Source organism: Anomaloglossus baeobatrachus, chromosome 5 (genome assembly GCF_048569485.1).
Source record: "Anomaloglossus baeobatrachus isolate aAnoBae1 chromosome 5, aAnoBae1.hap1, whole genome shotgun sequence".
Lineage (NCBI taxonomy): Eukaryota > Metazoa > Chordata > Amphibia > Anura > Aromobatidae > Anomaloglossus > Anomaloglossus baeobatrachus.
Window position 1 is genome coordinate 574,399,990 of NC_134357.1, and position 15,105 is coordinate 574,415,094.

Sequence of the window (15,105 nt, forward strand, 5' to 3'; positions counted from 1 at the left end):
GAGTATATGACATTTTTTTTTTCTACTGTTCACTTTGGTTTTCGCCGCTGCCTCCACCTCCCGCCCAGACATGGCACCGCACGGAGCTGACATGGCACCGGACGGGAGGTGGAGGCAGCGGTGACGGTACCGGGAGGATTCATGCTTCTGTGTTTACCAACAGAAGGAATCCTCTTCCTGTACACGTCACTGTAGTACCCACCCCTTGCGTTTATAGCTGCGTTTTTAGTCATAGAAACGCGGCTATATGCGTTATTCATTGCGTTTTTAACATCTCATTGAATTCAATGAGTGAAAAACGCAGTGGAAAACGCAGAAATAATTGACATGCTGCGTTTTTGTGGTCACCACAAAAACGCAGCTAAAAAAAAAACGCTGTGTGAGGACAGCACTTCTGAAAACCCATTGACATTGCTGGGGAAGCAATGTCACTGCGTTTTCAGCACAAAAACGCGGTAAAAAACGCCGCTAAAAACGCGGCAAAAACGCCTAGTGCGCACATAGCCTAACAGTTAAAAAGAAAAGCCGGATAAACCCTTTAATCTCTCCATCTTCTCCGAACTTTTATTTGATTCTTGTATATGACGGAATACAATTATAGTGAATGACACTCGGCTCCACACTAGATTCTGATACATGAGAAAATATACAACAGTGTGAGCACGGTCTAAGGGAAAGGCCTGGAAAAACTTCTACAGAGATGCCCCAAATCTATAACACAGAAAACGATGGACCCCCAGGACTGAGCGCAGGTCAGAGAAATGGGGCTGTAAGGCCAAAAACACAATAATACAAGGGTTGAATGAAAAGTAATGCCTCCACCTTCATAACTCGTCACAGATGGCAGCGCTGGTATGGGGCAGGTACTGGACTGTTCAGTAGACTCTCCTCTACAGCTCCAGATGGCAGGAAACCTTATCAATGAACGGTTGTGTTGTTAGTGTAAAGAATGGATCCTGCGCAGACGATCGGTCAATGTGATTTAGACAACGTGCTGTCACTGAATTATTGACAGCAGAAGGTGTCACCCCAAAGGAGATCCATCAGAGAATACAAGCCGTGTATGATGATTGTGCTGATGTGCACTGTGCGTTGTTGGGCCAGTGGTAAGATTACAGATGGTGAGGCGGGAACGTCTGACTTGTGTGACAAAGAAAGAGTTGGACGTCCTGTGACAGCAACCACGGAGTTACACATGGAAAACGTAGACAGATTCAGGATGATGGTCGTGTCACTCAGAGAGAAATTGTAAGCACAATCGGCATTTCACAGGAATGTGTAGTCACATTATTGCTCTCCTTGGTTATGGGAAGATCTGTGCTCGATGGCTGCCCCGGATGCTGACGTCTGACATGAAAGCCACAGAATGGACATTTACCAGGAGATCCTCTCACGTTACGAGAATGAAGGTGACGCCTTTCTGCATTCAATTGTGACCGGAGATGAAGCTTGTGTACACCACTACGGACCGGGGCCAAAACATCAGTCAATGGAATATCAGCACAAAGGCTCGGGCCAGAAAAAGACATCCAAGACATTGTCCTCAGCCGGGAAATCCTGGCCTCAGTGTTTGGGGCGCAGATGGCGTTATCCATGGGGATTTCCTACAACGTGGAGAAACAATCACTTCAGAGCGTTACATCACAACGCTGCCAACTGTGAAACCACGACTAACATACACTGAGGAGCTGATCATGTGACCCCTGACTCCTCCCCTCCATGTGACATCATCACAGGTCCTGTAAGCACAGAGCAGCCATATATCTAGTGTGCGGCTCTGCAGGTGGAGGTGTGTGGAGATTCCCCATTACTGGGGCAGGCGGCATTAACCCCTTCAGCTCTGAGACTATTTGGGGCGGGGGAGGTTTCGCTCTTTGATTCTTTTGTATTTATTCTCTCCAGTAATTCTATTATTACAGCGGATTCTTTATGATGTTACATCGTCATCTTCTCCCCATTCAGGTCCCTACAATATCGGATCCTCTCAGTGGAGATCTTCTATAGAAGAGAATTGTCCTGATTGCCCCGTGAAGGATGGATATGGACAGGGACAAGATGGCGGAGAGGATATTACACCTCACCCTAGAGATCCTCTTCCGGCTTACTGGAGAGGTGAGAGATTCTGATGACGTCACATTACATCATTCTTATCTATGGGAATAACAGATGGACAGAACTGGAGAGGTGAGGACTCTGGAAATGTCTGGAGTGAGATTTATTACTGTGTCTCTCCATAACCAGGATTACACAGTAGTGAAGAAGACCTCTAGTGAGCGCTGTCAGGCCCCTGTGTCTGAGGGATGGGGAAGACCCCTGAGCCCAATCACGGGGCCTCCACCTCACCCCCCGATACATGAGGACATCAATGACCAGAAGATCCTAGAACTCACCTACAAGATGATTGAGCTGCTGACTGGAGAGGTGACACTGCTGGGAATACTGGGACATTATACAGTAACGCTATGAAGGGATCGGGGGTGACGGTATCATTGTATGTGTCAGGTTCCTATAAGGTGTCAGGACGTCACCGTCTATTTCTCCATGGAGGAGTGGGAGTATTTAGAAGGACACAAAGATCTGTACAAGGACGTCATGATGGAGGTTCCCCAGCCCCTCACATCACCAGGTAATAGACAGGACTAAATACACACGGCCTATAATTATCTGTATGTAAGGAATGAATTCAGTCCCTGTATGTGTCTCCTCCAGGTCTATCCAGTAAGAGGACAACACCAGAGAGATGTCCCCGTCCTCTTCTCCCACAGGACTGTAAACAAGAAGATCCCGATGTTCCTCAGGATCATCAGGTAGATGGAGAGAAGGTGCCATGAAATCTCCCTATGATGTGTAGACGGCTGTGAAGGTCTTGTGCTCAGTCTTGTTTTATCCTCCAGTATTATATGTGTTATACTTGTGTAATGAGAGCGGTGGAGATGGCAGGATTAGAGCTGATCATAGATGTGACTTCTCCATCTGACTGTGACTTTTACAATATTTGTTTCAGGGTGAAGATCTGCCCCATATTAATACTACAGAGACATATGTGAGGGGTGATGAGCGGAGTAAAGAGGAGATTCCTACAGATAACCGCCCAGGTGAGTAGTGACCACTAAATGCAGAGAAGTCATAGATTCTTCTCAGTCACCGGCTATAGCTGCTTTATCAAGGTTGTAGTCTGGCCATATCACATGGTCACCATTCTGCTGCTAGACCACCACATGCTCCTCCATCCAATACTGTCCCCATTATTTTGGGCATTGGACACCCTTGTGTTGGAGTGAGATCTTTATCAGCCAGATCTTACAGGTAGGGTCCATCCTATCCCCTGGAATTAGAAAATGTTGACCCTTAGCTGCCCAGATCTCTAATCTGCAAAACCAAATGACCGCGTACGTAGAATATGCAGACAACTTAGAAAATCATGGGAAGAAAAATCTAATCTGTATGTGACTCGCCCACCCCAGGGCCTTAGGTGACTCGGTGTCGGGCCGGACTAGTCCAGGGTAGTCAGCGGTGGCGGGGCCCAACGCCGTGACCCTGGTGGAGTCAATTAAAGTGGCGGCTGTGGGGGATGGTGATTATAATTAAGTTTATGGAAGATTTGTGACGCCACCTGTGGATTGCGGCTATAGAGCCGCCGCTGCTGGATAGGACCTCCGGGGCTGATGGATTAGCAGCTGGGATGGTTCTGCTCCCCACAGGTAGAGCGGTACCCCGGGGCAACCGTTGGTGCTTATGAAAGTCTATGCAATGGTGGGGACGGTACAGGTCCAATCAGGTAGTGTAAAGAACCGACACAAACAGTCTCTTTACCTTTTCTTTTACTCGGCAACAGTTCAGTCCTGGGAGACCGTCACAGGTGGTAAGGGTGATCCGGTTCGCCTGGAAGTACCTGGGGTGATCTCCTTGGCCAGTCGAGTAATGAGGCCTACTCCCTGCTCTTTCTCTGCTTCTACAGGACCCTGCAATCTTGGTTTAGCAGTGGCCCTCTTTCTGCTGGGATTTGTGGTACGTCCCTCTTCCCGTGTGGTAGGCTGCGCAGGCCCTCTCTGGTGCTTCTCTGCTGGAGTCCATACCGGGCCCCTGTGATGCAGCTGGACCTTCGGGTTCTTTATGGGGGCCAGGAGACCTGCAGCCCTCCTGCCCTTCGGATTCGGCTACCGGGGAAGGGTTTTACACCCTGGCAACCACAGACTCTGACGTTCGATGTTTTGTTGCGTGCTCTTCTGAAGCGAACAGGTTCCTACCCGTCCTCCTCTAGAGTCTTCTCTACGTGCCTCGCTACGGCTCCTGCTTTCCTGGGTCGAGCTAACCTAGCTCCAAACCCCAGCTCACAAGACCATACTACTCCACTCCTCTTTTCTTGAATTTCCCTCACAGACTACTTAACTCCTCAGGTCAGAGCTTAAGGAAGTGCTCCCTGGAACTCCAGGTTTAGAGCTCCCTCTGCTGGCCTGAGGGAGGAACGGTGTTGAATGTTGGCACTTACTGGCCAATAAACTTCCCCACTTACCTCGAGGCTCAGCATTAACCCTTTGAAGGGGCAACACTGTTGTGGCAACCAGATGCTGGGGCGCCACATATGGTGGACCCCTTAGAGAAAGCGGAGGGTAATGATGCTGGTGACGTCCTAGATTCTTAGTTTGGTGATGTGTTCGCCAGGTGAATAAAGATTGATTGCTCTCAGTGGGAGAAACAAAATAATAATCTTGTAGTTGATGAAGAGACCTAAGTAGTCTGGAAAGCTTGCTTTGTAACATCGGTTATTTTATTTTTATTCGCCATTAAGAAGTATCATAAATACAAGATTCTTATTTTTTTGTCCCACTGAGAGCAATGGCTCCACAATCCTAGAATCTCGGCATCTTATTGATGGATCTTCCTTCTCTCCCTTCTGATGAATGTGCTCATTGGGTTGAATTATCCCATAAAGCAGGGGTCTCAAACACGCGGGCCGCATGCGGCCCCTCAGGGTAGTTTGTGCGGCCCCCAGGCCCGTGCCCCTGCTCACTATCGCGGCAGGTGCAGGGGCCGCAGCCACTGTCTGCATTTTATGTCAGATGAATGTGTTGCCGGCGCTCCGCTCTCGTGCCAGCAATACAATTATCTCACATAAATCACTGACCATGACACTGCACCTGCCGCGATAGTGAACAGGGGCACGGGCCTGAGGGCCGCACGAAGCAGAGATGAGGCAGCGGAGGGAGCGCGGGACAGGTGAGAAGAATGGTGTGTGTGTGTGTGTGTGTGTGTGTGTGTGTATATGTGTGTGTGTGTTGGACGTTAACCCCTTAGCGACCTATGACGTACTGGGTACGTTATGGCTCCCTGGTACTTAAAGACCCATGACGTCCCCAGGACGTCATGGCGAAATCGCAGCCCCGGTGGCTGCAATCGCTGCAAATACCTTAGATTCGGGGAGGAGGGGACCTCAGGAGGGGTGGTGTCTCCTCCTCGGACCTACGGAGGCTGTGATTGGCTGACGAACGCCACTCAGCCAATCACAGCCACTAATGTTTCAGCCATTGAAAATCGCTGAAACATTGAAATCCAGCCAAGATCAGGGCAGCTATAGCCCTGATCATTGGCTGGAGCTGGGTGACCTGTGTTTCACCCGCCCCCAGCTCTGATTGGAGAGATTGGTCACAAGGCCGGTCTCTCCAATCACTGTGGATCTGGGGCCGCAGACCACTCCCCTCAGCTTCACTCCAGCGTCTGTGGAAGGTGAGGGGAGCTGCTGACCCATTACTACAGGATGGGGACAAAGTGCGCACATTACTATGAGATGGGGATAAGGCTGGGGACATTACTATAGGATTGGGACATTACAAGGATGGGCACATTACTATTGGATGGGGACATTATTACTATAGTATGGGGACATTACTATAGGATAGGGACTAGGATGGGGACATGACTATAGAATGGGGACAAGGTGAGCACATTACTATAGGATGGGGACAAGGTGGGCACTTTACTATAGGATAGGGACTAGGATGGGCACAGTACTATAGGATGGGGACAAGGTGGGCACTTTACTATAGGATAGGGACTAGGATGGGCACATTACTATAGGATGGGGACAAGGTGGGTACATTACTATAGAATGGGGACAAGGTGGGTACATTATTATAGGATGGGGACAAGGTGAGCACATTACTATAGGATGGGGACAGGGATGGGCACATTACTATAGAATGGGGACAAGGCTGGGGACAAGGTGGGCACAGTACTATAGAATGGGGACATTGCTACAAAGGGACAAGGATGGGGAACATTACTATAAGATGGGGGACAAGGATGGACACATTACTATAGATTGGGGACATTACTATAGGATGGGGAAAAGGATGAACACAATACTACAAAATGGAGACAAGGATGGGGAACATTACTTTAGGATGGGGACAAGGATGAGCACATTACTGTGGGATGGGGACTAGGAAGGGGTACAATACTACAAGGGGACAAGGATGAGCACATTACTGTGGGATGGGGCACAATACTACAAGGGGACAAGGATGGGCACGTTACAACAAGATGGGGAACATTACTAAAAGATGTTGGTCAAAATTTCTATATAGTGCTAATTGTAACACTATTAGTTACAAGAAAGGGATAAAATGTAAAAAAAAAAAAAATGTTTATATTTAAACAAAGAATGTGCACGTTTGCTATAATGAACAAGGGAAAATGTTCAAAATCAGTGATCCCAAGGTGTGTAAAAAAAAATAATATATATATATTATATATGGTACCAATAAAAATGTCACTTTGTCCTGCAAAGAATGCGGCCCCCCGAATTATTTTTTTTCCTCTGTGCGGCCCATACACCCAGCCGAGTTTGAGACCCCTGCCATAGAGGGTACATGGAGACCGGGCAGCCCACCCACATGATTTCCACAATATAATTAGAATGAAAAAAAGGAAAGTAATTAACATATAAAGTTCTGATATTTTTACCTTCAAGAGCCTGAAAGATATTTTGTTTGTTTAGAATTCCACAAATGTCCATTATATAAGAACTTGTACTCGAGCATCAAAAAACTCCTGTTTTTAGTCACAGTAAGTGAATGTGCAAATCAAAAATTTCCCAAGAGGTGTAGGAATTACCACCAAAAAGAAAATTGTGACAGAACCAAAATATATGAATAAAATATCAAATTTTTATTGAAAATTACATAAAAAAACAACCCAGCACCCCCTGAGGAAGTTACTTGCAGATGAAACATACATCGGGGTCAGCAGCTTGCAGCATATTTTGACCATCTACTAAGGTATTCATTTAATACCCAATTGCTATTATATCATTGGGCTTATTTTAGGATTGTCCTTTAGACCTTACATATGTTGATATTCACAGTGTATTGGATCTTTTCGGGATTCTTTTTGCACTGGCACACTTTATATAGATTCAGTTCTCCATAGCCACTGTATTTTACTATTCCATGCACTATATTGGTTTTTCATAGTATTATATTTGGTTTTACTTGTACTGTCCCCTGTATTTGCTGCTATTAGGGTATATCCCTATCCTGATTTTATATTCTTTGCATGATTTGTTTTTTTATGTACTTTTCAATAAAAATTTTATATTTTATTTATATATTTTAGTTCTGTCACTATTGTACTGGAGCATGTCTAATATGTCTTTAGGAATCTCATCTGACAGAAGATATTGGCCCCTACAATAGTTTGGATTGCCGAGAGCCCCCGAGCCACATACTGTAATTACTCCAGATGTGTCACCTCTAGTTACTAAATCACTGACGGTGAAGGCTGTCGGGGTGGAGGGCGGTCATTTTAGTAGATGTGTTATTGTCTATAGTCACAGTTTTCTCTATAGTAGTTAGTACCAAAGCCGCTCTTATTTCATGGCTTTCCACTGCAGCCAGTTTACTGCTCCTATCCAGGCCCCATTTCTCCAATCTGACATCTGTCACTTTACATGATAACACCTTTGTAATGCTGAATCTGATCCCAGTGTTTCTGAAATGTTTTTCTGTGGCATATTCTACTTTATCTTAGCTGTAATGTGAGGTTGATTTGTTTTCCATTTATTTAAAAAAAACTGAAATTCTCCAAAAATGTAAAAGAATTAGAAGTGATCGAACATTGCATTTGATGCTCTTAAAACAAATAGTGATACCACAACATATAGCCAGTAAATAGCATTTACCATATTCTGCTTTAGACTAAATGACTCTGGAAATTAGCATGGAGTGGATGTTGTAGAGTGAAAATTGCAAATCTACCATTTTAGTGGCCAACACATAGTGCCCAGCTTGTGCTCCACGAGACACACAAACTGTAAATGTTTATGTGGGTTCTTCCCTGTGGCAATGCCAAACATGTGGATAGTAACAGTGTCTGGGTACACTGCAAGGGTGAGAAGCATCAAGGACATTTGGCTTTGTGATTTTGCTGGACTGGATGATGAAGCCATATCTCTTTATAATCAAGAGTCTTTCAGCTACAACCATTGTGGAAATCCTCCATTTTTCCACTGATAGAGAAGCAGTTTGGTATAATTTTATCCTACAAAAAATTATTTGATGGCTTATTATTCCTATATACAAGAAGCAAAATGAACATAGAGGGTTGAACATCATGGCCTACTGGTTCCTGCTCTGAGGACTACTGTGAGATTGTAAATGGTTTTCTTGTAGTAAATACCGTATTTTTCGGACTATAAGACGCACTTTTTCCCCCCAAATGTTGGGGGAAAGTGGGGGGTGCGTCTTATGGTCTGAATGTAGGGCATGGCTGCTGGGAATGAGGGTGCTGTGATGGAGCGGGTCATCGGGGGCACGAGCAGGCAGCAGCAGCGTCTGCCGTGACCACGTGGGCCCTCTCATTACATACGCACGCCCATCCTCCCGGCCATCTCTCAGCGCTTAATCCGGTGCTGACAGGTGGGCGGGGTGATGGGCGAGAAGTGCGCGCATAGTAAAGAGCCGGCCGTGATCACCCCTGGCAACTACAGCCTGGAGTGATCATGTGCGGCTGTATTCACTGCCCCCCGCGCGTCATCATCAGCACGAGGTGCAGTGAATCAGTGTACTCACCATTTCCCTGCAGCATCGCGATGTCCTCCTGTCTGCCGGCCGCGCTGTGTGGAGACTAGCGGTGCTCACAGCAATGACGTCATCGCTTTGCGCACGTGTCCGCACAGCCGCGCCGGCACAGACAGAAGGACATCGCGATGCTGCAGGGATCGTGGCCGGCTCCCACAGCACTTCCGGCACAGACAGGAGGAGGAGCGATGCTGCGTGGAGCGAGGAAAGGTGAGTATGAACGTTTATTTATTTTTTTCTGTCTGCCACAGGATGCAGGACATATAGCAGAATGATGGGGGTATATGAGCAGGATGATGGGGGTATATGAGGAGGATGATGGCGGGTATATGAGCAGGATGATGGGGGATATATGAGCAGGATGATGGGGGATATATGAGCAGGATGATGGGGGGTATATGAGCAGGATGATGGGGGTATATGAGCAGGATGATGGGGTATATTAGCAGGATGATGGCGTATATAGCAGGATGGGAGCACATACCAGGATGGGGGCACATACCAGGATGGCAGTATATAGCAAGATGGGGCTATACCAGTATGAAGGACATACATATATATATATACAAGGCAGGAGGATCATTACCAGGATGGGGTACCCTAGTAGAGAATTTGGGGACATTACCCCCATAACAGTGTCAGCAGCAGATTCTCGCCCCATAACAGTGTGTCATGACCACATTTTTTGCGTAAAATTTTATTTTCCTATTTTCCTCCTCTAAAACCAGGGTGCGTCTTATGGTCTGGTGAGTCTTATAGTCCTAAAAATACGGTAATTACAATTTATATAACTTGTAATTTCTTTAGCTATGTTATACACGCGTGTGTGAGCGAGAGTGACCCACTGGGCCACAGCACTGAATCAACCAGAAAGTGCATAACTAAGCAACTACGTCATCTTCACTAGAGCCTCTGATGATGAGGATAGGTTTGTGCTGGTCAGAAGGCTTGCAAACGGGTGTCCACTGACATAGCCACTGATCAGGATCCGGTCTTTTTGTTCCCATTGATGGACGTTCTCTTGCTGCATACCTACGAGCTGAGGAGTTCTGGAGCCAGTGGGAGCCATGGCCTGGGCAAACTGTTATGCTTGCCGGTGCAAATGGGAGTGGGCCCACTGGACCGCCGTATCGTCTCAACCAGGAGGGGTGTATCTAAGTGGCTACCTCAGCTTCACTAGAGCCTTTGATGGTGAGATTAGGCTTTTGTTGGAAGGTAGATGCCAGGTGCTACTCAGGGGAGTCCTGGTACTGCAGCAGCAGGGATTGGATACTGACAGTCACTGATGTGGTTGGGTGCAGATTTGACATCAGGCCTAAGCAGATTTGACAGCTGATACGACAGGTTCAGCAGATACGGCAGGCACAGCTGATATAGATACATGCAGCATATTTCCTGGGCACAGTGGATACTAGGATACAGACAGATGTTCGAACACACAGAATAAGGCTATGTGCGCACGTTGTGTTTTTTACCGCGTTTTTGTGGTGCGTTTTTGAGCTTAAAACTGCATGACTTTGCTTCCCCAGCAAAGTCTATGACTTTTCCTTTTTGCTGTCTGAGACCTGCTTTTTTTTAAGCTGTGTTTTTAAGGTGAAAAAACACCTGAATATGTCAATTCTTTTCTGCGTTTTCCACCCATGCAATGCATTGGAAAAATGCAGCAAAACGCAGTGATCAAAAACGCAGCAAAACACAGCCAAAAACGCGATAAAAACGCAGAGTTTTTACCAATGCGTTTTTGCCACGGGTGCATTTTTGTGTGTTTTTTGTGTCCAGAAACGCAGCGTTTTTGAGATGTGCAAATACATCAGCATGCGCATATAGCCTAAGACTCAGCAAATAGAACAAAAACTGACCACTAGCAACTCGCATCTAAGGATAGACCACGTTGCCCAAGCACCTCTCATAGAGGGAGGATGCCTTAAATACCTAGTGCCTCTTAGACATAAGTTGAGAGGCTGGGTTAGGGTACACTGACCCTTTAGGAAGAGGAGCACTGATGATTTAAGCACACTCCCAGGAGACCTGCCTGGCATATTGTAGGTCCTGAAAGACGGTGGCAGGGACTGGGGACATGGAAGCCACCATTGGGCGGCCAGGAAGGTAAAACTGCAGGGACGCCAGTAACGGCATTACAAGCTGTTTTATAAATTTATATCCTTAACTTTAAATATATTATTAAAAATAATTTTTATTCTTGGCAGATAACTGTACCAGGAGATTAGAGGCACAACTGACATCTTCAATTTTTAAATCAGATGACCTTGATATCACACAAGATATAACTGAAGTGAATGCCTCTATTCCAGATACACCATCATCCCTTCACAGCAAAGATCTATCATTTGATTCTTTTAAACAAGTCCAATCTTCTGATTTATCACAGTCTATTAAGAAAAATAAAAGTCACAAAAGAGGCATTACAAATCAAAGTGCTCTTACAGCAAAGAAGCGGTTTTCAACTTCAGAATATGGAAAAATCCATAAAAAAATTCACAGAGGGGAGAAAAGATTTTCTTCAGAGTCTGTTATGTTCCAGAGAACTCACACAGAAAAGAAGCCATATTTATGTTCAGAATGTGGGAAATGTTTTAACCAAAAATCAGAACTTGTTACACATCAGAGAACTCACACAGGCGAGAAACCTTTTTCATGTTCAGAATGTGGGAAATGTTTTGCACGTAAATCACATCTTGTTACACATCAGAAAACTCACACAGGAGAGAAGCCTTTTTCATGTTCAGAATGTGGGAAATGTTTTGCACGTAAATCACATCTTGCTAGACACCAGAGAACTCACACGGGGGAGAAGCCTTTTTCATGTGCAGAATGTGGGACATGTTTTGGACGTAAATCCAATCTTATTATGCATCAGAGAACTCACACAGGAGAGAAACCTTTTTCATGTTCAGAATGTGGGAAATGTTTTGCAGTTCAATCAACTCTTGCTAAACATAAAAGAATTCACACAGGGGAGAAGCCTTTTTCATGTGCAGAATGTGGGACGTGTTTTGTATGTAAATCCAATCTTGTTATGCATCAGAGAACTCACACAGGAGAGAAACCTTTTTCATGTTCAGAATGTGGGAAACGTTTTGCAGGTCAAACAACTCTTGCTAAACACAAAAGAATTCACACAGGGGAGAAACCCTTTTCATGTTCAGAATGTGGGAAATGTTTTGCAGGTCAATCAACTCTTGCTAAACACAAAAGAATTCACACAGGGGAGAAACCCTTTTCATGTTCAGAATGCGGGAAATATTTTGCAAATAAATCAAGTTTTGTTATACATCATAGAAATCACACACAGGTGAAGCCATTTTCATGTTCAGAATGTGAGAAATGTTTTGCAGATCAATCAAATTTTGCTAAACACCATAGACATCATACAGGGGAGAAACCCTTGTGATTAGAATGAAGGAAATACTTTACTTTACACAAGTGCATCATTTTAAACATCACAAAACTCACAATGGTTAAAGCCATTATCACACCTAGAAGGTGAGAAATGTTTTAATTGAAATTTATAATTTGTTTACCACTAAAAAAAAAAATCACATTGGGAGAAATCATATACAGTCTTACTCATCATTATTGACATCCAAGAAGTTGAAGTACATAATGTGGAATATCTCCTGAAAAAAATAAATCAAGTGAAACAGCTGTTTTGTATAGAGCATTCATGTTAAATACAAAAGAGAAAATGATAAACAACAATTTAAAACATAAAACAATGGGAAGGAAAAGTTAAAAAACATAAAGCTGCTGTGACACTGGTATTGGTACCCTTTACATTAAATTAGTACGGAAACACATTTTGACTCGCCTGTGGTAAATTACAAATGAGAATCATCTGTGATAAATTGTCAGTGCCCATGTGACATGAATTAGCCAATGAATAATGACTTTAGTGTTTTAAAAAGCCACATGTTAGGCCCTGTTCTTTTCTCACAATGGTGAAGACAAAGGAGCTGTCTGAGTACATCAGAACTGCTATTATTAGCAAACACAAGTTTTCCAAAGTGTATAAGGCCATCTACAAAGACCTTGCTATCCCAGTTTCAACAGTGCGCAATGTTATTAAGAAGTTTGCCAAGCACAAAACCATCAAGAGCCTCCCTGGGCATGGGGAAAAGAGGAAAATTTACAAGAGATGTCTTTGAAGGTTGGTGCAAATAGTGGAAAAAAACACCACGTCAAACATTCAAAGACCTGAAGGCCAACCTGGAACAGTGTGTGTGAATAGTTTCAACAAGTACCATACACCACATACTAAACAAAGCAGAGCTTTATGGGCAAAAGCCAAGTAAGAAACTATTACTGAAGAAAAAACAAAAAAAGTAAAGACTGATCTTTGCCAAAAGTATATTGACAAACTGCACTCTTTCTGGGAAAATGTTTTGTGGACATATGATACAAAAAGAGACCTTTTAGGCATTGCAAAGCAACAGTTTGTTTGCAGATAGTGCAATGAAGCTTTTAAGGAAAATTAACACCCTACCAACCGCTAAGCATGGTGGAGGATCCAAAATGCTGTGGGGTTGCTTTGCTGCTTCTAGTACTGGAGGCCTTGACCGTATCACAGGAATCATAAAATCAGAGAATTAACAAGATATTTTAGAGCAAAATGTGCTACCCAGTCTAAGAACATTTCAGCAAGACATTGACCCAAAGCACACATCGAAAAGTACACAGGAATGGTTGAAAAATAAAAATAGACTTCTAAAATAGCCAACAATCAGTCCTGACCTTAATCCCATTGAAAATCTTTGGAGTGAGCTGAAATCTGCCATTGGGAAAAAGAACCCTGCAAACATTCAAGAGCTTGACCAAAATACAAAGGAAGAGTGGGAGAAAATACCAGAGGAGAAGGGCAAAAAGCTTATAGATGGCTACAAGGAACGTTTGGAGGCTCATCAGTGCCAAAGGGTGTGCAACCAAGTATTAATTAGGGGTGCAACCAAATATTAATTAGGGGCCTTTACTGCTGCACATGCTGTTTATTCTGTTTCTTCTTGAAATTGCAACATGTGAGTGACAAACAATATTTCATTTGGACCACTAACTAAAAAATCCTGAGGATATAACTTTGGTACATTTTCATTATATTGTACAGTCTATGAAAACAATGAAAAGGGGCCAATAATGGTGAGCCGCAGTGTATATGGCAAACTGACCAAGAAAAACACAAAAGAGACAACGTAAAGGCAAGAAAGTAAAGAAGAAATGGAAAGCACGTTAGAAGTTACATTAGAATTATAATATATTCAGTTACTAATAGACGTCTCTTTTATAAAAATGAAATAAAAAGCAATATTCCATGTGTATTGAACATTTCACATTGTTACAGTCATATGAAATAGTTTGGGCACCGGTATTAATGTTAACCTTTTTTCTTTACAACATTTTGGGTTTTTGCAACAGCTATTTCAGTTTCATATATCTAATAACTGATGGACTCAGTAATATTTCTAGATTGAAATGAGGTTTATTGTACTAACAGAAAATGTGCAATCTGCATTTAAACAAAATGTGACCGATGCAAAAGGATCGGCACCCTGATCAATTTCTTGATTTGAACACTTCTAACTACTTTTTACTGACTTACAAAAGCACTAAATTGGTTTTGAAACCTCATTGAGCTTTGAACTTCATAGGCAGGTGTATCCAATCATGAGAAAAGGTATTTAAGGTGGCCACTTGCAAGTTGTTCTCCTATTTGAATCTCCTATGAAGAGTGGCATCATGGGCTCCTCAAAACAACTCTCAAATGATCTGAAAACAAAGATTATTCAACATAGTTGTTCAGGGGAAGGATACAAAAAGTTGTCTCAGAGATTTAAACTGTCAGTTTCCACTCTGAGGAACATAGTAAGGAAATGGAAGAACACAGGTACAGTTCTTGTTAAGCCCAGAAGTGGCAGGCCAAGAAAAATATCAGAAAGGCAGAGAAGAAGAATGGTGAGAACAGTCAAGGACAATCCACAGACCACCTCCAAAGACCTGCCTTATCATCTTGCTGCAG

The 15,105-nt window shown here is 44.0% G+C and overlaps 1 protein-coding gene across 1 annotated transcript; it reads left to right on the forward strand.

The window, feature by feature from the left end:
- Nucleotides 1-2,220: 2,220 nt before the first annotated feature.
- LOC142312420 (uncharacterized) lies at nt 2,221-14,482 on the forward strand. Its single transcript, XM_075351360.1, has 4 exons — nt 2,221-2,626; nt 2,710-2,807; nt 3,005-3,095; nt 11,285-14,482. Exons 1-4 carry the CDS (start codon nt 2,494-2,496, stop codon nt 12,487-12,489), a joined length of 1,527 nt encoding a protein of 508 aa, XP_075207475.1. The 5' UTR covers nt 2,221-2,493; the 3' UTR covers nt 12,490-14,482.
- Nucleotides 14,483-15,105: the final 623 nt, after the last annotated feature.